This window comes from Sorex fumeus, unplaced genomic scaffold (assembly GCF_029834395.1).
Source record: "Sorex fumeus unplaced genomic scaffold, SorFum_2.1 ptg000100l, whole genome shotgun sequence".
Classification (NCBI taxonomy): domain Eukaryota; kingdom Metazoa; phylum Chordata; class Mammalia; order Eulipotyphla; family Soricidae; genus Sorex; species Sorex fumeus.
The window spans coordinates 6,046,892-6,069,304 of NW_026606157.1; the positions used below are offsets into that span (position 1 = coordinate 6,046,892).

At 39.9% G+C, this 22,413-nt stretch overlaps 1 protein-coding gene across 6 annotated transcripts in view; it reads left to right on the forward strand.

The window, feature by feature from the left end:
* Positions 1-21,961, forward strand: part of LOC130042445 (solute carrier organic anion transporter family member 1B1-like) — an 80,304-nt gene extending 58,343 nt beyond the window's left edge. For 3 of the 6 annotated variants that reach the window (XM_056134621.1, XM_056134620.1, XM_056134622.1), the window contains 6 exons: positions 1,795-1,960; positions 5,052-5,236; positions 13,965-14,029; positions 15,916-16,033; positions 19,766-19,975; positions 20,515-21,961. In XM_056134621.1, the coding sequence (XP_055990596.1) occupies positions 1,795-1,960; positions 5,052-5,236; positions 13,965-14,029; positions 15,916-16,033; positions 19,766-19,975; positions 20,515-20,626 (856 nt within the window). In that variant the 3' untranslated portion in view covers positions 20,627-21,961. Of the gene's footprint in view, positions 1-1,794; positions 1,961-5,051; positions 5,237-13,964; positions 14,030-15,915; positions 16,034-19,765; positions 20,471-20,514 lie in introns of those variants that run through there. The other 3 variants (XR_008795229.1, XM_056134624.1, XM_056134623.1) reach the window with 3 other exon arrangements.
* Positions 21,962-22,413: the final 452 nt, after the last annotated feature.

Genomic DNA, 22,413 nt, shown 5'->3' on the forward strand with positions numbered 1-22,413 from the left:
GGGCTTTTGCCTTGCATGTGGTCGACCTGGGTTTGATTCCCAGCATCCCATATGGTCCCCTGAGCACCACCAGGAGTAACTCCTGAGTGCATGAGCCAGGAGTTAACCCCTGTACATCGGCGGGTGTGACCCAAAAAGCAAAAAAGAAAGTAAGAAAGAAAGAAAGAAAGAAAGAAAGAAAGAAAGAAAGAAAGTCATGGTTTAATGATTGCAGATATCAATCATTAAATTCAGCATTTATGAAATTTTGATCAGTGGAATAGATTTTTAATAAAAGAATACAGATTTTCCTCTGGATCTAAACAATTTCTCAGACTTTTCAACATATTCTGTATTATTTTATAGTAGATGATTTTTAGCATTCTATGTATTATATTAGTGCTGGAGCAGTAGCACAGTGGGTAGGGTGTTTGCCTTGCACGCGACCAACCCGGTCGGCCCAGGTTCAATTCCTCCGCCCCTCTCGGAGAGCCACATGGCAAAGCCTGGCAAGCTACCTGTGAAGTATTTGATATGCCAAATACAGTAACAACAATTCTCACAATGGAGACGTTACTGGGACCGCTCGAGCAAATTGATGAACAACGGAAGGACAGTGCAGTGCTGCATAAGTATTTACAATACTGTTAATTATACTTGACATACATGCATCATTCCAACACCCATTCATCATCACCAGAGCCTTTCCTTCTGGCCACCAATGTCCCCAAAGACCCTTCCAGCCAAGCATGCCCATGACAGCTCAGAATCATTTTTAATTTATAAAAAAAATCGATTACAAAAACAATATATCTCTTAATATTAACCATCATCTCTGTCTTTATTTGCTAAAGGTCAGTATATTTTCTAGTAAATCATTATAAACCATGTGATACTTAAATTTTAAAATAGGTGAAGCTTTCCTATTAACATTCATTTTGCTTTTTAAAAAACTCATCCTGAGGGATACATCTTTGACCATGTCAAGTTCTCTTTTATGCAGTTAAAATATAGCTTTAAAAATTCATCTTCACTAAGGAAAATTCAAAGATGAGTGAAAGGGGTGAGAGAAAAACTTCGATCTAAAGTCATTACTGAAGAGAAACCAAGGCCCAGAAAAATAATGACTTGTCTTGTAGACTATTTATTGATCACAAGATCACAACCATCCTGTTGTTCGTCGATTGCCTTGAGCAGGCCCCAGTAACGTCTCCTTCGCCCTAGCCCTGAGATTTGAAAAAGTGCCATATTCAAGGCTCTTTCAGGGTTAGGAGAATGAGACCCATCATTATTACTGGTATTTGGCATATTGGGTACGCCACGGGGAGTTTGCCAGACTCAGCCGTATTTAAATAAATACAGAAATTTATTGATAGATGCACAAAAATATCTAAGTTTTATACACCATCTTCATTTTCTCTTTTTTAAGTTTTTCTTTTTTCTAAGTCATAAATCACATCATAGTAAAAAAAAGGAAAGTGAAAAAGTTTATGAGTACTAAATAAAAATGGGTTTGGTATCACTGTTCATCGCATTTCTCTAATTAAAGAATAACCCTTCGTCGTATTACTCTCCCTTCTTTCTAATTCTCTCCTCCATTTCCTCTCCTCCTCTCCACTTTTCCTTACCTGTGTCCCTTCTTTCCTCCTCTTGTGCATCCTCCATTTCTCTGCTTCCCTCTTCTCTTCTTTCTCTGTCTCCTCCTTTCCTCTTTTCCTCCTCTTCCTCTCTCTCAACTCTCACTGCTCTTCTCTCCCTTTTTTCCCTCCTTCCCGCTTTCCCTCTTTTTGATACATCTCTATCATATATTTTCAGAAATAATCCAGTGGCTTCTCATATAAATGTACCACTCTCTTATTGCAACTCAGACTGCAATTGTGATCAGAGTCAGTGGGAACCCATATGTGGGAGCAACGGAATAACGTATGTCTCACCTTGTCTGGCAGGATGTAAGTCTTCAAGTGGCCAAGCAAAGTCGACAGTGAGTATTGGGTTTTACATTCTCTTCCTTATCTAACCAAAGTTGCTGATTGGATGGCAATATGTTATTGAATCTTTCTCTGATCTTCAGTGAAAAAATAGGCAAAGGATTCTGGATATTTGTCATTGTGATGAGTGCAGGATCACCCAAGTAAAGCCTCAAATAAAATCCTTTCTTCTCAGCTGACAAAAAAGTTTTGTTGTTATTGTTGTTTAAATTCTCATTGGAAAGTGCTCATTTTTTCCCTGAAGTGTTAATAAGAATAGATCTTTGTTTTTGTTTATGGGCCACACTGATGATGCTTACTCCTGACTATCAGCTTAGAGATCACTCCTGGTGGTGCTCAGGGGACTATATTTAGTGCAGGAATTGGACTAAAAACAGTTGTGTGAAAGAGAAGCGCCCTAACACCTATATTATCTTTGTGATATAACAGAGCCCCACGAATAATATCTTTTTTTTTAATATAAGTGTATTTAGGATCTTTAGAAAGCACGTTTTTTATGATAGGATATGATTTCTAGCACTTTTCAAAAATTTGGGGCAAGTCCTGAGAGAGCACCTTGAATCACCTTCTGCCTCTCCAGGACAATCATTTATATGTCAGTTCTGATGAAACTACATCTGAGCTCACCGTCCTTTTTATTTTCCAATAAACCCAAAGGGTTTCTTCCCCATTTCACTGTCTAGTCTTTGTCTTTAAGTTTTGATATCCCTAAGGCTGACATTTCTACGGAATATCCTGCTCCCCCACTGCCAACAGATCCCATATAAATTCTATCTACCCACCCCCTAACTCAAAACACTTGTGTTCATGCAAAGTTTGGATTCTTCCCCACTCCCCTGGATTTTTTTTTACAGTATCTTAGTCTACAACTCACTTCCGGTGCACTGGGTCTCTCATATTGCGGGTACCTTTTTCTTAACCCTTATCTATGACCAACATTAGAAAGATAATCAGCTATAATTATTTCTCTTTATCCTGCCTTTCTTTGAGTTTTACACTTTTCTGTCATTTTCTTACCCTTCGTTCTACTAATTGTAATTTTCATAAACTTGCACAAAAGTAATTCACAGGCTATACTTAACAACCTTCACTCCGTGATTCACAGCTACGATGATTTTTACTGAGTGTTCACATTAAACTCTGATCCCATTTTCCCTTTTAATACTGAAAGAGATAAAAATGTTTGAATCCTAATGAAAGTTCTGATTAACATGGAGCCATTTTCTTTTTCTTTTTCTTTTTTTCTTTTGCTGTTTATTTTAGGGGCTACACTCAGCTATGCTCAGGGCTTATTCCTGACTCTGCCCTCAAGCGTTACTTTCGGTGGTGCTCAGGGGACTGTATGTGGTGTCAGGGATCAAACCCAGATTGACCTCATGCAAGACAAGCACTGTTCCTGCTGTACTAGCTCTCCAGTTCTGTTGGGGTCTTCTCCAGGTGTCTGTTCAGTGTACTCACTCGTCCAGCAAGGGGCCACTGCTCAGGATCCTGAGGACAGGGCCGAACTTCCCTCCAGCTATGGGGAGGGGTCCGAGGAAAAGAGCAAACCTTGCCACCGTCTCCTCCAAGGAAGGAGAACTAAGCACACGAGCACGGTGGGGGTTCTGTAAAGCAGATCCACTTTATTGAAAGACATCAAGCCTTTATATAGGTTGGTGGTGAGAGAGTGCAACTGGTCACATACACAGGAAGATCAGAACGAACATGTCTTCTGTAGATAGGGTCACACCTTCACGGAGCATTTGCCAGAAACATCCTGTCCCCAGGTAACATTGAACTGTGGTATGCATTGCGACCGGCTTCCCTACAAAGCTGACCAAAAGGTGTTACTTTCCCAACAATCTGCACACTAAACCCAGGGATTAGTGTTACATTTCAAGAAAGACCAAAAGGGGCTTTTCTCCTAACACATCTACACAGGCCTGAGCCCAGGGGTTAGTGTGGCACTTCAAAGCAGACCAAATGGAGTTTCTCTTCCAACACAGTTCCTGGAGTCATCTTCTTAATTTTGCAAATCACTATGTGATTTGAGGGCCAGTGGGGAGATCTTTTCCCAATCCTTTCCCCAATAAATCGTACCTTTTTAATCATTCATAATGTTTTCTGTACTTAAGTTGGGTTTTATTGGCCAATAGACTTGATGCATAAAAGATTACAATGCACTATTCCCTAGTGAAAAGAACTAGGTAGTCAAAAAGTGTCTATCCAAAGGCTTTCTTAGTTTTCCCTTCAGTTATTAGTCTTTATCATTAATTGGTTCCCAATGAACTTCCCTTATACCTCAGTTTAGCCTAGATTCAGAACAGAATTGACTATTGGTAATCATTTTTTAAACAATCTGCTGAATTAAACCTCTAAAATTAATCGTTCCTAAGTGTCCCTTATGTTCTAACACTCAGGGGATATTGGGTTGTTTCCTTCCAAATAATTACATTATCTGTTCTGTAATTTATCATTATGCTCATGGATATTCTACTTAAAGTAAAACTATATTCAACACCTGGCCCTATTTCTGCTTCACCCTCTTCCATTCCAATGAGTAGGTTTAATATCAGGCTTTGATGCCTCCCAAAATTATGTTATTTTCTGAATTTATGGGTACGTCATGTAAGGGAATGTCCCTAACACTTGTCAAAAACATTAAAGAGAGTAAGTAGATATGTTACAGAAAATAAAAGTGAGTAGGAGAAAAGCATTACGAAGAATGAATATTAACAAGAAAATTTTATGCATAATTTCAGATCATAATTTATTCTTTTTTATTAAAGTTTAAATTGGGAATGAATTAAATATTAAGCATGAAAGAATTACATTTTCTTGTCCAGAAAAAAGTAATCCAGGCAGCTTTTGCTTTGCAATCATTAAACAACATTGTTTTTAGAATGTTTTCTTTTCGGTTTTCTTCCTTCAAAAGTGTCCCTGAAATTTCATTTTAAAATTTTCAACTTGACTGTATAAGACTATTATGGAATTCATTTACAGTGATGAGGGCTAAGTCTTTAACTACAAAAGAATTTACTTATAGTTTGGTTGTACTTTGCAAACACAATCTGCAAACACAATCTTTCAAACATTATCTTCTAGGTACTTCATAACTGTAGTTGTATAGAAGAAGCTGGTTTTAAAAATGGGAATAACTCAGCACATTTGGGAGAATGTCCAAGAGATTATCAGTGTAAAAGAAAATTTTATTTGTATGTAGCAGTCCAAAGTCTCATCCACTTCTTCTCTTCACTGGGACATGTCTCAATTCTCATGATGTTTTTTAAGTAAGTATGAGCTTTGAAAAGTATTTATATTTTAGACTATACTTAATGATCTATATATTTTTATAATATATTTAGAACCCTAATTCACATTTTGTTACATTTTAATTTTCTTAGGTTTTGATAATACTTGTATATAATAGTGGACAATGCTTTTATCTTTAATTCTTCTATTCCATTATGAAATTAAGGGTTCATATTTTACCGCTCACTATGAATTTTAAGAAAACTAGTTGACAGTTGAACTTCGAACCCTCAGTCTTAAGAGAATCCCTGTATTGTGTGAAAACAACAATTTTGAGATGGGCCTACCAGAGTGAATCTTCTATTAATTTCTTTGGAATCTGACATTTGGGAGTCAGACTACACATAGCCTTAACTTCTGCCTATGACCTTTTGGAGCTTTTAATCCACCTCAGACTGATTTTCGTTCTAAGTGGTCACAAAGCCTTTAAAGACTAACGTACATGAACAAAATTAATTTTTCTCACTTAGGAAAATTATGGTAATCCTTGATGCAGAATATTCCATGATGATAAAACAGATAAAATACCTGGTTTCAGATAGCTTAGAAATGACAGGAAACACTGACAAAAAAACAAATTAACTGAAAAAAAGTAAGCCAGCAAGGTGTCTGAGAAATAACACAAGATAAGGCATTTGTTTTGTACGCAGCCCATCCCAGTTCAATCCCCAGCACCACATTCCATCCCAGACACTTCTAGGAAACATCCCTGACCACAGAACAAGAGTAAACCTTACCTGGAGCACCTTTAGATATCCACCCCCCCCACACACACACACACATCACACACACACAAAAATAAAATCAACACACAAATTGTCATTAGTAATTGTAAGGAAACATGAATGCTTGAAGACAAATGAAAGGGAGATGTCTTTCAGATTTAAGCATCGAGTTTTACAGAGGGGAACTCAAAGAGTGCTTCTCAAAAAAAAATAGCATTTAATGTAAAGGTCTGTGGCAGGGGAGTCAGTCACACAGAGAACTTTACTGGGAGTGAGACACAGTAGACAGTGCCTCAAGGCAGAAGAGAATTGAAATTTGGAGGAATGGAAGAGAGTTTATTGGACGATACTGAGAGATTTCAGTAAATTGGTGTGTGAGAAAGATAGCAGACACTACAAGCCATATTGTATCAAAGGGATTACTCAGTTACCTAAGCTGGAAAATATAAAATTACTTTAAGTGTGGTAACATGTATTGCCAGCCAGAAAGGGAACAAAACTCATTTTGTTTGAATGATTGTAGATCTATAAACTAAGTCCAGAGTTGTTTATATTCAACCCTGATCTCAAATCTTGTCCCATTTATGTTGCCAAATTATGTGTACTATTACTTCCACGGAGAGAACTCTACCTTAAGGTAAATGTTGTTTGCTCTGAAGAGGGAAACTTCCACAGTTACTGAATTGCAGATTTGCTAATTTACAAGAAGTTTTCTTGGTATTCCACACTAGCTCAACACCCATCAGCTATTGTTTCTAGAATCTCCCACGAGGAGGAAGAAAGAGAGCTTTGTGGCTCACTGACACAGTAGCTATATTTAATTGTCCTACGATCAGCATTGTTATTGACAAAGCATTCACTCACCTCTCAGTACTTTTTGCTTATATTGAAAGGAAACTTTGGCAAAGTCTAGCATAGGATAAAAAAATAGAAACTTTAGTCTCTTTATGTTTTTTCTGCACTTATATCATTTGGTTGTTGTTAAAACTAAATAAACACAAGTGATCAGATTCACTGATCTGAAATATTTTTATTGTGTGTATCGGTCACTGCTGGCACTGACCCCTAACATAAAGTCCAGTGTAGCTCCCAAATACCACTAAGTATGGCCCCCGCTCCGAAAGTAAATAGATGCAAATTAATATGCATTTGTCATGTGTCTCTAGCATACCAGAAGGCTCTAAGGACAGAACCAAACTGCTAAAAGCTCTTTTTATGGGCTGGGGATGTAGTTTAGGGACAAAGGACACACTTTGCATGTATGATCACTGGCCATGAAGCAAAGCAACCGTCTTCCTTTCATTATTCTCTAGTGAAAGTGAGAATGGAGGAGACAGAAAAAATGAACAAGTCAGCATGTGTTGAAAATAGTACCAGCGGGGCTGGAGCAATAGCACAGCGGGTAGGGCATTTGTATTGCATGCAGTCAACCCGAGTCCGATCCCCAACATCTCATTTGGTCCCCCAGCATTGCCAGGAGTGATTCCTGAGTGCAAAGCCAGGAGTAATCACTGAGCGACATTGGGTGTGACCCAAAAAGTAATATATAGTTAAAGAAACTTTGGTACATCTACACAATGGAGTACTATGCAGCTGTTATAAAAGATGAAGTCATGAAATTCATATACAAGTGGTACTACATGGAAAGTATCATGCTAAGCGAAATGAGTCAGAAAGAGAGGGATAGACATAGAAATACTTCATTCATCTGGGGAACATAGGGTAACATAATAGGAGACTAACACCCTAGAATAGCCAAGATAAGTACCAGGAGGATTACTCCATGGCTTTGAGGACAGCCGCAGATGCTAGGGGAAAAGGCAGCTCAGATAGAGAAGGGAGCACCAAATAACAGGTGATGGGAGGTTCCTCTCAGGATGGGAAATGCTGATGAGAGTAGACTATAGACCGAACAAGATTGCCACTCAATGTCTCTTTTGCAAACCACAGCACTCAAAAGGAGAAAGATAACAAAAGGGAATGTTCTGCCACAGAGGTAGGGTGGGATGGGGGGAATGGGGGTGGGAGGGATACTGGGACTGGTGGTGGTGGAGAATGGGCACTGGTGGAGGGATGGGTACTTGATCATTGTATAACTGAAACCCAAGCACAAAAATTTGTAAGTCTACAACTGTACCTCATGGTGTTTCACTAATAAAAATTTAAGAAAAAAAAGTAACATATATATATATACTTTAAAAAAGAAAAATCAATCAGAATAAGTATATAGAAAAGGCACAACAATACCAGGGAAATACAATGCCTATAAATCTGGGTAAAAGGAACAAATAAGGAATCCATTATTATATACATATATATATATGTATTTTGCTTTTTGGGTCATACCTGGCGATACACAGGGGTTATCCTGGCTCTACACTCAGGAATTACTCCTGGCAGTGCTCAGAGGACTATATGGGATGTTGGGAATCGAACCTGGGTTGACCACGTGCAAGGCAAACGCCCTATTCGCTGTGGTTTCAATCCAGCCTCCCTGTTATTATATTTTTACAATTTTTCTATAAGCATTTTAAATACAAATGGCATTTTTAAACTTTGTTTCCTCCTGAGTGGTTAACATCTCCACCAACTCGGTACAACAATGAGATTCCGCTTCTAGGGCCCCTCTCCCCTTCCCTGAAGCCTCCCTCCTGCAAGAATAGTTATGACAGAAAGAAAACCACTCAGCACAGGAATGAGCTGAAAGCTGGGTTGGGCTGGGCGGGGAATGTCAGGACTCCACCAACACAGCAGTGGGTGGCTGGTCTCACAACACGTTCTTGAAGGTCATCATCCCGTTTCAATGCCTTTTTGCAATCTGTGTGGTCTATTTAAAGGAAGTGGTCTCCAGGCTAACTCTTCCCCTGCCAGGAACATCTGAACAGTTCCATCTGCAGAAGGGCCCGACTTCCCCAGAAAAATGCAGTGCAAGGTTCAGCATGCCACAGGTTTAATGTGAAGTTTTCCATGCAGTGCTCAGAGCTTGAGCAGACTTCTGGTGAGAAAGGAAGCATCCTTCATCAGAATGACCCTTGAACTCCATCGCCCTCCAGTTCTATCACTGGTGGGTTGTCTTCTGCTCCACAGCCTAGCTGGATGGGATGTGAAGAGAGGAAGGTGCCCCCAGAGTTCCGAGACGGTGGTGTGGCAAAGGATTGAGACTGAGAGCTCATGGAAGCTAAGGCAAGGCAGTGGCAGTCAGGCTTCATTCAGGATTGATCACTGTGAGCCTTCACAAGTGAACTGATGGAAGAGGGCACGAAATCAGGCTGCTTGGCAGAGGACCAGTGGGAGGGAGAGGAATACCAGGGGGAATGTATAGAAAGATCTTGGAGGCAGTACCATGAGAGAACTAGGAAAGCTATAGCCTCATGACTTCTAGTTATCGTCCTATTAAATTTGACACACATTTGTGTGCAGAGATTTGCCAGGTAGATACAAAGAAGGGGATGTGGCCATAAGAAGGGAGACAGTTACAAAGGAAAATAAGGAGGAGACCACCAAAGGCGTAGACTCTCCCTCTCCCTCCGTAAAAAAAACTACGTAGCTGCTCTAGTGAAGTCTCCTATCACTTACCCCTTTCTCTGTGAAATAAAAGGTGAGACAGTCAGCTGAGGGTCAGAAGGAAGAAAGGGACTTCAGGTGAGACCAGCTGTGGGAATGCAGCATCTCCAAGATGGATGGAATAAACGGGGGAAGTGGATGGTTAACAGACCTTGGGGTGTTCCGGTGGCCCTCGGAGCTTTATGTCATAAATTGAAAATCAACTCAGGCATAGCATGTTGGATCATCTCCTCTTTAGCACGGCAGTGTGGTAAAAGCAGATGGCTGGGTGAATGCAGGTTTGCAGTACAGTGGGTAGGGTGTTTGTCTTGCATGCAGTTAATGCAGGCTCAATCCCTGGCACCCCATATTGTCCCCTGAGCCCCACCAGGAGTGATCCCTGAGTGCAGAGCCAGGAGTAAGCCCTAAGTATGGCCAATGTGGCAGAAATAAAAGGAAAGGAAAGGAAAGGAAAGGAAAGGAAAGGAAAGGAAAGGAAAGGAAAGGAAAGGAAAGGAAAGGAAAGGAAAGGAAAGGAAAGGAAAGGAAAGGAAAGGAAAGGAAGGGACCTGGAAGTCAGGAGGTTTAGAGCATTGGGGGGATAGCCTACATGGGTATTAAAATAACTAGGAAAAGAGGCAGGAAAACACTGGGGGAAGGGGACAAATGACAGATAGTCTAGTACTAAATCATCCAAGAGTAATGGGGATGGTGAGGGGGGATTGACTCTATCAACACTGTGGCCAGGAGGTGAGGGAATAGTGTGCCATATTGGCCCGCCCTGTGAGGAGAAAGAGAAGGCTTCCAGAGGAGGCTCTTAGGTCTGGAACTAGTAGAGGGATGTGATATCAGAGAGAATAAGCCTTCCTTACTGTTGTGTGGAGGGACATTCATGAGAAAGGGGCTGAGCCAGGCTTTGGTTAACCCCGTGTCTCAATCTTTTTTCAGCCATGAACCTTTTCAAGCTTTGCTGTGTCCTTGGGTTTCTTTCCCCCCATTCTCCCCCCCCCCCCCAATTCTACCAGTAGATTCCCTAATCTCAAGATGTGTCCCTTTCCCTTTTTTAGAATGTCCCCCTGTGTCTCCCTTAAAAGATCCTGGAGGCCTACGGAGGCCCAATCCCCACCTCCCCCCATCCCATATTGAGAAATGCTGGATTTAAAGTGAAGGCAGGTAAGGAAGGTAAGATCTAGTGCTGGTCCCAGACGATGAATGACTGGGATCATAGTGGAAGAGTTTGACCAGAAAGGAGTGAAGCCCTAGGTGTGAATTAAGGTACTTTTACACCAGAGAGGAAAGGGAGTGAGGGTAGATGCCTTGGAGTCCTGAGATACTCTTGAATTCTGACTTCTGCTGGTGACCTCAGAGCATCACCATCTATCGAACTTAGGACCAACAATACATCCATTCTAAATGGCTCAAGTGAGGGCAGAGTTGAGCACATTTTTTCAGATTTCCATTTAAATGATTGAATCAGCTAGGCTATGAATTCCAAACTGTTTACGCATTCCCCACCTGTCCTGTCTAGGTCCAGAATTTGATTAGGTCGATCTGAATCTAGAGATTTGATAATCGGTTGGAAAATCACAGAGGATCAATTCCAATGAAGAGTGCAATGTTGATGAAACATTCTTCAATAGTTAACTAGACAAAAGTAATGTCCCATGGGGATGGATGACGGGCACTGGTGGAGGTATGGGGACTTGATCATTGTATAACTGAATCCCAAGCACAAAATTTGTAAGCCTATAACTGTACCTCATGGTTTTCACTAATAAAAAAAAATTAAAAAAAAATAAATAAATAGTAAGAATAAAAAAAAAAAAGTAATGTTTAGTTTCTCTGGGTTAACTCTCTAAAGAGACTCATCCTGAGAGAGTTCTTCAGAGTACAGAGTTGATCATTACCAGATGTGAGACAGGAACTAATTAGCACTTTTCATGAGACTAATACGTGTGTGTGTGTGTGACAGGCACACGTAAGAGTTGTGTGGGTAGTTAGTGTGAGTTTGTAAGTGTGTATGGTTGTCACATCTGTGTGTATTACATAATGGAATCACATAAATAGGTCCCTCCCACTGAGTTGTCTAAGATGTCACACTCCCTTTCAGGAAGACATTTTTCTTCTACCGACTTAGCATGTAAACCAAATGCTCCCTTTAAATATGAGTAACAGAGGCAGCAAGTGACGCTTAGTATCCCTGTGGCAGAGAATTTGGCCAGGAGCAGATTAAGTTATCTCTTCTCCCAAAAGTACCACTTATAATGCTGGTGTTTAAAAAAGGACAGTTTAGCAGACCTGTAGTGAACTTCCTCTCATTCTGGACTGAGCTGAAAGGAAACCACCTCCATGGAAGGAAGCCACCTCCGTGAGCATAAGTTCTCCTCCTTGGAACTTGGGTTCCACTGTCACCCAGCACTGTCCCCAGCCCAACCAGTGGGAGAGTATCCTTTGCAAAAACAGAGCTCAGACATTTTCATTCATTTCTTCTCAATTCATCGCTATTCTGTCTTTTTTTTTGTGTTGGTGTTGGGAGCCCTCCAAGAGATGCCTGGGATGCCCAGGGAATTCTCATGATGATTCTCAGCCAGCTGGGCCAGTGGTTCAGTGTGAAGGTCAAAGTGTGCAGCTCAAGACTACCTGGGCCCAGCAATGCAGGGTTGGTGAGGGGGGGAATGCTGAGGGTTATACCCTGTGATGCTTCGACTCAGGGGCCAATGTAGTTCTGGGTTGAGCTCAGAGCCTTGCCTGTGTTCTGCATGTGCTTTACCATTTGAGCTGTTTGTGGCCTCCGACCTTGTTTAAATATACGAGCTTTCTGCATTCTTTGAGAATGATACGCTGTGGTAGCTCTTCTACATCAGGAGTAAAGGTAAAGGTAAAGGCCCTCCCGTTGATCGTCAATTTGCTCGAGCGGGCCCAGTAACGTCTCCATTGGAGACTTTGTTGTTACTGTGTCTGGCATATCGAATACTTTCGGTAGCTTGCCGGGCTCTCTGAGAGGGGCAGAGGAATCGAACTCGGGTCGGCCATGTTGGCCGCGTGTAAGGCGAACGCCCTACCCGCTGTGCTATCGCTCCAGGAGTAATTTTGTATAAAGAAAATATGGGTTTTTATGGCTGCAGTTCTTTATGTTAAATTCTTATAGGATGGGCTGGGCCTTTTCATCCCCACTTGATGGATTAGAAAATTGAGGTTGAGAGTTTCAATGATTTAATCTAAACTATTCTGTTGAACAAAACATCATTGAGTTCATTGTTCCCAAGAGAAAAAAACACCAAAGGAATCTTCTAGGAGGTTAACAAATGGTGGTACAATGACTACATCTATTTATCCCTATGAACAGTCCAAGTGTCCAAGAAAAAACCCTTTGTATTAGTTTCCTTCTTATTTCCAGAAAAATAGAATTTTGAACCACTGTCACTTTCTCCCACCCACCACCACTGCCAGATAATTCATTTATTAGAAAATGTGTTGGGATATGAAGTGATACAGAGTTGTCACTTCACTGAACATGGAATTGTGGAAACAGTTTTCTGAATACAGGTGTGAGAGACTCTGTGAGGGACTGTTAATGTCCTTGATACCTGAAAACTAGTATTTAGAACCAGGGATAACAGATCAGTGACATCATTCTTAGTCCTGCCATATAGGATATAGTTTATTAATCATATTAGCCAACTTTCTATTAATAGCAGAAATATAACAGAAATCAGGTGATAAAATATCTACTCAAATGGATACTTAGATCAAAGTATTTGCACATAGGACCTGTGTGGCCACATAAAATTCACTTCTTCTGTAATTTGTTTTAACTACTATCTCATAGGATTTCCTATAGAGCGGTATAATTCTGATTATTAATCATTTTAATGTCTGCCTTTTAAAACAGCTAAAAATATAATTTTAAATAAGCGGCCAACATGGCCGACCCGAGTTCGATTCCTCCGCCCCTCTCAGAGAGCCCGGCAAGCTACCGAGAGTATTCGATATGCCAGACACAATAACAACAAAGTCTCCAATGGAGACGTTACTGGGCCCGCTCGAGCAAAATCGACCATCAACGGGAGGGCCAGGGCCAGAATGTCAACTATCCATTTGAGGGGGTTCATTCCATCATGAAGAATAGTGGCACTGAAAAAATGTTTTGGGGGTTTGTTTTTCTTTTGTTTTGTTTTGTTGCTTTTTGGGTCACACCCAGCGATGCACAGGGCTTACTCCTGGCTCTTGGCTCATGTACTCAGGAATTACTCCTGGCGGTGCTTGGGAGACCATATGGGATACTGGGAATTTAACCCAGGGTCGGCCGCGTGCAAGGCAAGCGTCCTACCTGCTGTGTTATTGCTCCAGCCCCAGCACTGAAAAATGTTTTAATATTAAAGTCAGTTTGGTATTTTCAAGATGCGTCATAAGTTTCTTTGTCTTTCTCTTATTTTAGAAATGTTCAGCCTGAATTGAAGTCCCTGGCAGTGGGTTTCCAATCACTCATTATACGAGTGCTAGGTATGCTGCATATGTTGATTATAAGTTCAAGATGTAAGTATTCAGGGTCAAAGTGATAGTACAGCAGGAGTGCATTTGCTTTGCAAATGACTAACCTGGGTTTGATCCCCGGCATCCCATATGGTCCCCTGAGCACCACCAGGTGTAATTCCTGAGCACAAAGTCAGAATTAACCCCTGAGCAGAAAGAAGTAACCCCTGAGCATCACCAGGTGTGACCCCCTCAAAAAAGATGTAAGTATTCAAGTCAAACCTCAAAGAAGGAAGGTAATTAGTTTCCTATTCTAAGTGTTTTCATCTAAAGCATTTACTTAAAACAAAACATCATTTAGCTCATTGTTCCCAAGAGAAAAAAAAATCTAAGGAATCTTTTAGATCAGGCACAATACAGAACTGATTGTACAAAGGAAAATCATAGAGAAGGTAAAATATATATATATATATATATATATATATATATATTCATGTCATAAATGAGAACTAATAAGAGATAAAAGAAAACTGAATAATCCCTCCCCACGCCACCAACCTCCCCTCCCCCAATAAAATTTGGCTAATTCCGGGCTAGAGCAATAGTACAGCGGGTAGGGTGTTTGCCTTGCACACAGCCGACCAGGGTTCGATCCCCAGCATCCCATATGGTCCTCCAGCACCGCCAGGAGTGATTGTAAAGTGCAAAATTAGGAGTAATAACCTGAGCATCACTGGGTGTGACCCAAAAAGCAAAATAAATAAAACCCACCAAGCTTTAAAAAAAATGGCTAATTCTAGTTGAAGTCAACCCACACCGTCAGATTTGATGTCCACCCTTCCTAACAAGAAAACAAGTCATCTGCCAATGTTTTCCACTTTGAAATTTGGGATTGTTTCCTCCCAAGGGGGCAGCCTGGATGACCTTTCTTCCTCTCTGAGGGGAGTTCCGCCCGAAGAAGCTCCAGAGAGGCCTGCCAGGGTGGTCAGGCTGAGCTTGTTAAGAAACCACAGCCCAGACCTTGTATTATCCAAAATTACTATCCAAAAATATTATCCAAAATATAGATGTCCACCAACATGCCCCTAAACTTTTAACCAAATCACAATGCTTTGAACTAGGAGTCACTCTCTGAGTTTATTAAAATAGCAGTGAGAGCAAAACCCCTCTCCCCCAGGACAATTCCGTCCTCCTGACAAGGTCTCACTCTCTGCAAGATAAAAATCAGATTATGCACAGACCACTGAAGACCTAGGCAGTGTGTGATCAGAACCTTAATGGAGTATTATCCAGCTCCAGAATCCCTAGCCAGCAAGGTCCAGGTTGCTACCAAAGGAATGGAAATTGCACATGTGCCGTGGAGAGAACGCATTACATCCCGATCTCTAGTGATAGCAGTGGGACCCAGCGAGGGGACAGCCAGCCAGAAAACCAGGGAAGCTAAGGCCAAGCTAAGCCCGTGCTTTCTGCAGAGGGAGTCTCACCTCTGAACTTTCTTTAAAATGATGTTATTGTAAAATGCCTTTGAAGCAGCTAACCAAGAACATTTTTCTTCCTCTCTAAGACTCCACTTGTGTTTTTACTATTCAGCCCTCCCAGCTAAAATAATTACATCCGAAACAACCCAACATTCATGTTTTACTGACATCATTTTTCTTTTAACTAACCAGGCTTAATTTGCAGAAGAATAATGTTCTTTTCCATGCACATTGACAGAATGAGGTTGGATAAACACATCTGTTCTGTGATAGAAAGTTGCCCGTTGAGATGTCTAAGGACCATGAGACTTGAGTGGGTTTAGAACAGAACATTGGAAGAGTCATTCACCATTTTTAACTTGTACATAATCTAAATGCAAGACGATCACAGGTACTTGAGATTTCTTCTTTGGATTTTCATCTTATCTTATATTACAGGAGGGATTCCAGCACCCATATACTATGGGATTCTGATTGATAAGTCTTGTTTGAAGTGGTCTATCAATCCTCAGGGGAAGCAGGGATCTTGCAGGATCTATAACTCTACACTTTATGGGTAAGTTGTTACAAATATATTTCGTGGATAATTCTTTCCTTTGACCGTATTCCTGAAAGCAGAATTTTCATTTTCACAATAACAATATCAACGATGATAGCCATGATTACTGAACTTTGTGTTCATATTAATGTTAAGCAACCATGAACCACATAGAAAATGTATAGAGTAAACACAAAATGAACAAGCAACTTATTCAAAACCAGAGAGCTATTAATAAAATCAACATATGTTTACAAATAAATCTACTAGTACTCTGAATAATACTTCAAATTTTGTGTTTTACGAAAGAATTCAGAGATCATTCAACAATGAGCAGTCACAAATAATCAGGGGAAAAAGGGAAGAAGTGTCTTATACGCATCCATTTATAGGAAAATAATTGAATGAATGGCCATCTAGAAAAATAGCATGTATCTTTGAAAAAATAATAAACTAATCATAAATATAAATTTAAAATATAAAATCACCATATTAAATTATGGTAGAATATTTTAAACTCTCTAGATAGTCAAACCATATTTCTAAGTATAACACAAATACTCAAAATCATAGCTTTTGTAGGGTTGGTGTGGGGATTTAGGCTGTAGCCTAAATCCATAGGGTCCTCATGGAAACATATGGAATGCAGGGAATCAAATCTGCTTTGGCAGAATTGCAAACCAAGCACCTTAACCACTGTGCTAGATCACCAGCCCTGTTTTCTTTTCTTTTCAATTCTCTAGTAGGAAATATTTCAACAAAGTTCAAAGGCAAAAGAAAAGTGGAAAAAAAGAATTTGTGACTCACAACACAGACACAAAGTAAATGTCCTACACATATAAAGTGCTCTTTTAAAACAAACAAGGACAAGCAAGTCTAACAGCAAGGATTTTTCTTTCACGGCTGGTAGAAATGTCAAATCATGTGACTACTTTGGAAGAAAATCTGATAGTTTCTTAGAAAGCTAAACATAGGTTTATTGTGTGATCAAACAATTGCACTTCTAGGAATACACCCAAATAATCTGGAAATGTAGGCCACTATGAAAGTCTGCACATGAATATTTGCAGCAGCTTTATTCATGAATACTAAAGCATGGAAACAACCAAACTGTCCTTCAGTAGGTAAATGAATGACCTCTAACACATTTTTGCAACAAATTCAATTCAGCAATAAAAAGAGATGAGCTATCAAGCTACAAAATGATAAGGCATAATGTTGCATTTAAAAAATGGCAGACCGGAGAATATTCATATCATATGGATCTGACTCTGTGACCCCTTTGTATATAGTTTTTTCCCCATGATAGCCTTCTAGAAAAAACTATTACTCTACAGACATTCATACCTCAACATTGGTCCTGATCAACTTTCTTTTGGCCAGTTGTATTCATTGCCACACTGCAGTGAGCAGTGTATTTGATTTAGTTAGTTAGTTAGTATCTCTGTTACACCCTGAAGATCCCAGGGGCTCTTTCTGTTCAGCTCAGTGTGTTCAGTTGCTCCCAACAGTGCTCCCAGTAGTGCTCCCAACAGTGCTCCCAGAAATGCTCAGGCCCCCATGTCTTTCCTGGAATCAAACCCAGTACATCTGCAAGCAAAGCATGTGCTCCGGCTTCTTGAGATATCTCTTTGGCCTATGAAGTATAGAATTTTAAAGTATTTAAAATTACGCATTTACCAATGAATAACCAACAAAAGTTTCAAAATTCTTTATTTGATATTTTGGGGTAACCAGATAATTTCTCGTATTTTTTTTTAATCTAGCACAAACAATATCAGCAATCTCAAGCAAGGAGTAGAAATAGCAATCCTAAATCTAAGCTTGGCTTCTCAAGAGTTCTCAAATCACATAACCAGAAATCCACATTGATTTTTCTTGCAGCAACAGAGGTTTTCTAAAGTTAGCATTGGTTATATAAGCCCGATTATAACCCAGACGTCAAGCAAAATAGACGTGGTGGTTTTTTTTTTTTAATTTCTTTGGATTATACCAGGCGATGCTCAGGGGTTACTCCTGGCTCTGCACTCAAGAATCACTCCTGGCGGTGCTCAGGGGACCATATGGGATGCCAGGGATCGAACCCAGGTGGACTGTGTGCAAGGCAAATGCTTTCCCCATAGTCCTATTGCTCCGGCCCCAACTTGTTTGTTTTTAAAATAGACCTTCTCCTCATATTCTGTATACTGAAATATTTTATTCCAATTTAATAAATTTAAAATTAAAACTCTCAGAGTTGGAACTGGAGAGGAAATACAGAAGTCAGGGCTCAGGCTTTACATATGGTGGACCTATATTCTATACCCAGCAGCCCATTCGGTCCCCTGAGTCCCTCCAGGAGTGGATCTGGAGCACGCAGCCAGCAGTAAGTCCTGTGCACCACCAGGTGTGGCGCTTAGGAGACAAAAAATCCTCAAAGTCATCTTCAATTAGATCTAATAGCTGTTCAAAGTATATTTCATATGTTTCATTTCATTTAGTTGATAATGCCATGAGACCACTTAAAGCTCCCTAACCAATGAAGACAGTGCTCATCAATCCCCCCAGTCATGGAAAATCACCTCATAAACTTTAAAAATACTGCTTTCTGTGACCCAACCTTAGGCATTTTTCACTTGTCAGGAAGTATGGCCTCAGCATATACATTTAAATTTTCCCTCTTGTGATCCTAATATGCAACCAAAGTTAAGAATCACAGGACTAGAATGTGTAATCTATGTAAGTTTATGTTATAACTGTCCAAAGGCCTAGTAGACTGTATTTTGCCTTGAAGCTAAGCTTTGGCTCCTAGTTCAATCTATATGGATTCCATTGGATCATCTCATTATTTCATGCCCTTTACCATCTAATCCTATTTATCTGTGTTTTAGAAACTTCAATACTCCAAAGAATCTTTAGTTAGTTTAGGGAGAAAACCCCTGGGTTGATTCTTAATCACCCTTACATTCTTTAATCAAATAATCCTAGTAAAGAAAAACCTTTTTTTTTATTTATGATTTTCTCTATTTTTTTATTAGTGAAACACCATGAGGTACAGTTGTAGATTTACAAATTTTTGTGCTTGGGTTTTGATTATACAATGATCAAATACCCATCCCTCCACCAGTGCCCATTTTCCGCCACCATGGATCCCAGAATCCCTCCCACACCCATCCCCCCCATCCCACCCTGCCACTGTGACAGGGCATTTCCTTTTGTTCTCTCTCTCCTTTTGGGTGTTGTGGTCTGCAAAAGAGGCATTGAGTGGCAATCACGTTCAGTCCATAGTCTACTTTCAACATGCATCTCCCCTCCTGGGAGGATCCTCCAAACACCCTTTATTTGGTGCTCCCTTCTCTATCTGAGCTGCCCTTTCCCCTAGAATGCTTGGCTGGCCTCTAAGCTATGGAGTAATCCTTCAGGTACTGATCTCAGCTATTCTTGGGTATTAATCTCCTATTTTGTTACTTTATATCTCCCAGATGAATGAAATCTTTCTATATCTGTCCCTCTCTTTCTGACTCATTTTGCTTAGCATGATACTTTCCATGTAGTACCACTTGTATGTAAATTTTATGATTTCATCTAGAAAAAAACTTTTTAAAGTACATTTTAAACCATGAAAAAAATGTCTAGACTTGCTGATTTAATATTTATATGTGTAATTATAATTTCAAACGTATTCTTTTTTTTCAAGGTCACCTCCTAGAAACCAACAGTTTTCAATTCTTCCACATAATTAAAAAAATTAACTATTTTCTCTCTTGACAGGTATTCCTTCCTGGGGTTGACTATGACCTTAAAATTCATAGGACTTGTTTTCTATTTTCTATTTATTTCTGCCATGAAGAAAAAATATAAAGGAGAAGGTGCCAAGGGATTGGAAAATGGAAAGGAAGTCACCAATAAAACAAACTTGGATTCCTTAGAAAAGGATGGACATTTGCTTCCAGCCTACAAAGCAGACCAGGAAACGAAAATGTAAGGGAGAAAATGAACTTGGACCTCTCTTCCAGCCCCGTTTTAGTAATTAAGTAACACATTAGTGTGTGAGCAATTCTGAATCCTTCAGAAATATATATACAAAGTAATGTATAGATACAAAGTAATGAAGCAAATTAATGAAAAGTAAGGTGAATCCTCATTGTGAATCCTCTACATTGGTGTTTAAAAGTAAACTCTATGATTCATATAAATTTAAGGTGAGAGGCATAGACAGCATGAGGTAAAAGAAAAAGTAATTGCTTAACTATTAAAACTCAAAAAAAAAAGTGGCTAGAAAACACAGGTGAAAAAGAAGTGAACGCAGTAGCCTAAATAAGGAGTAATGACTGATGTATGTTTTTTATACCAGCTTGAACGTTATTTGAATGTAGCTCGATGAACCATGTATGTTATAGCAACTGTTACTGTTCATGTTTTTGTGGGTATTTCACAGACACAATGAATTTCGAACTAAAATTGTGATTGGCAGTTTCCCCTGGTTTATCTTCATCCCAACCTCTATTTTAAAACTACAGGGGCTGCAGCAATAACACAGCGGGTAGGGCGTTTGCCTTGCACGAGGCCGACTCGGGTTCGATTCCCAGGATCCCGTATGGTCTTCCAAGCACCGCCAAGAGTGATTCCTGAGTGAAGAACCAGGAGTAACCCCTGTGCATCGCCGGGTGTGATCCAAAAAAGCAAAAATAAATAAAATAAAATAAAACTACAGTGGCCAAAAGAGATAGGACAGCAGATAAGGGCCAGGCCTGATCCCTGCCACTGCCTATTGTGGGCCTCCTGAGCACTTCCACAAGTGATTACTGAGCACAGGAACTAGTTTGGGGGATAGCTGCATATGGCCCAATGACCAAAACTAAAATAAAATAATAAAATACTGCTGAAAAACACAAATAACTGAAAAATTTCAAGCTATAACTATGAAGCTATATACGTCATATGTATTTTTTGATAGACTTGTAAACATGGATTAAGAAAAATTCCTGAGACTAAGTTTTTAAAATATGTAACTTTTATAGATGTGAACAATGATTAATACGCAAGATCTGACCAAGAGCTCATATTTGCCAGTCAAGAATTCACAGAAATTCAAAATAACATCAAAAGGAAGGCAGGGAGGTGGTAGAAGAACAATGTTTTATCAAGGAATATATACAGAGAGCAACAGACAGACCACATGTTCATCACTGATAATCAGGGAGCAGCTATCAAAATAACAAGGAGCTCTCACCTCTCCCTTATGAGAATGGTCTGAATCAAAACAGGTAAAGCAATCAGTGTCCCCCAGGATGTGGAGAAAAAATAAACCTTCATTCACTCTTGGTGAGTGATAATGTAAATTTGTCCAGCCCCTATGGAAAACAGTAGAGAAATTTCTCAAAAAAATTAAAAATAGGACTACCATATGATCCCACAATGCTGCTCGTGGGTAACTATCCAAAGAACACAAAACCACTCATTTAAAAAGATAGAATTTGTTCAGGTGTTATTTGTAAAAGCCAAGACTTGGAAAAACCCCAAGTGCTTGGTCACAGGAGTGGATGGAGAGTTTATGATATAAACACATAATGAAATACTATTGAGCTCCTAGAAAAGATAAAACCATGCCATTGGCTACAACATGGGGAAAACTGGAGGGGCTCATGCTAGGTGAAATAAGTCAGAAGGAGAAAGACAAATACGATCTCACTGACATGTGGTAAATAAATCAAGGAAAGAGATAGTATCCGATGAAAACAGATTTCGAACTGTGATCACAGAACTGAGGTGACCAAGCTCTGTGGGAGGCCACTAGTGGACAGGTCAGGCCCTAGGGTGAGTGGTGGAGAGATATCGGCACTTTGTCATGGACATGGTCTAGTAATAAAACCATGTGCATTCTTGTAAATATAAAAATGTGCGTACTTGTAAAACAACGTTACCTCAATTAAAAATTTAATTGAAAATCAAATAAAAGACACCTCTTCTGTTTCCTCTGTCTGCTCTCTTGGGACTGGTCAACAGGAAATAACTGGCTGGATGTTATTTTTTTTGCAAACCCCTTGTTTGGGCACACAAAGAGATGACTTTCACAGCTCCTGGGTAGGACAAGAATGGGAAAAAACATTTGAATTCTTGCTCTTGCTAGGGACAGCAACTTAATTATGTTATAGAAAATTGACCAAGTAACAGATTGGCAATTCTTCGATTATTCGTCGATTGCCTCGAGCAGGCCCCAGTAACATCTCCTTCGTCCTAGCCCTGAGATTTTTTTAAAAGTGCCATATTCAAGGCTCTTTCAGAGTTAGGAGAATGAGACCCATCACTGTTACTGGTATTTGGCATATTGGGTACGCCACAAGGAGTTTTCCAGACTCTGCCGTGTGGGCAAGTTACATTTGGTAGCCTGCCATTTTGTCCAAAGTAGGAATGAGATA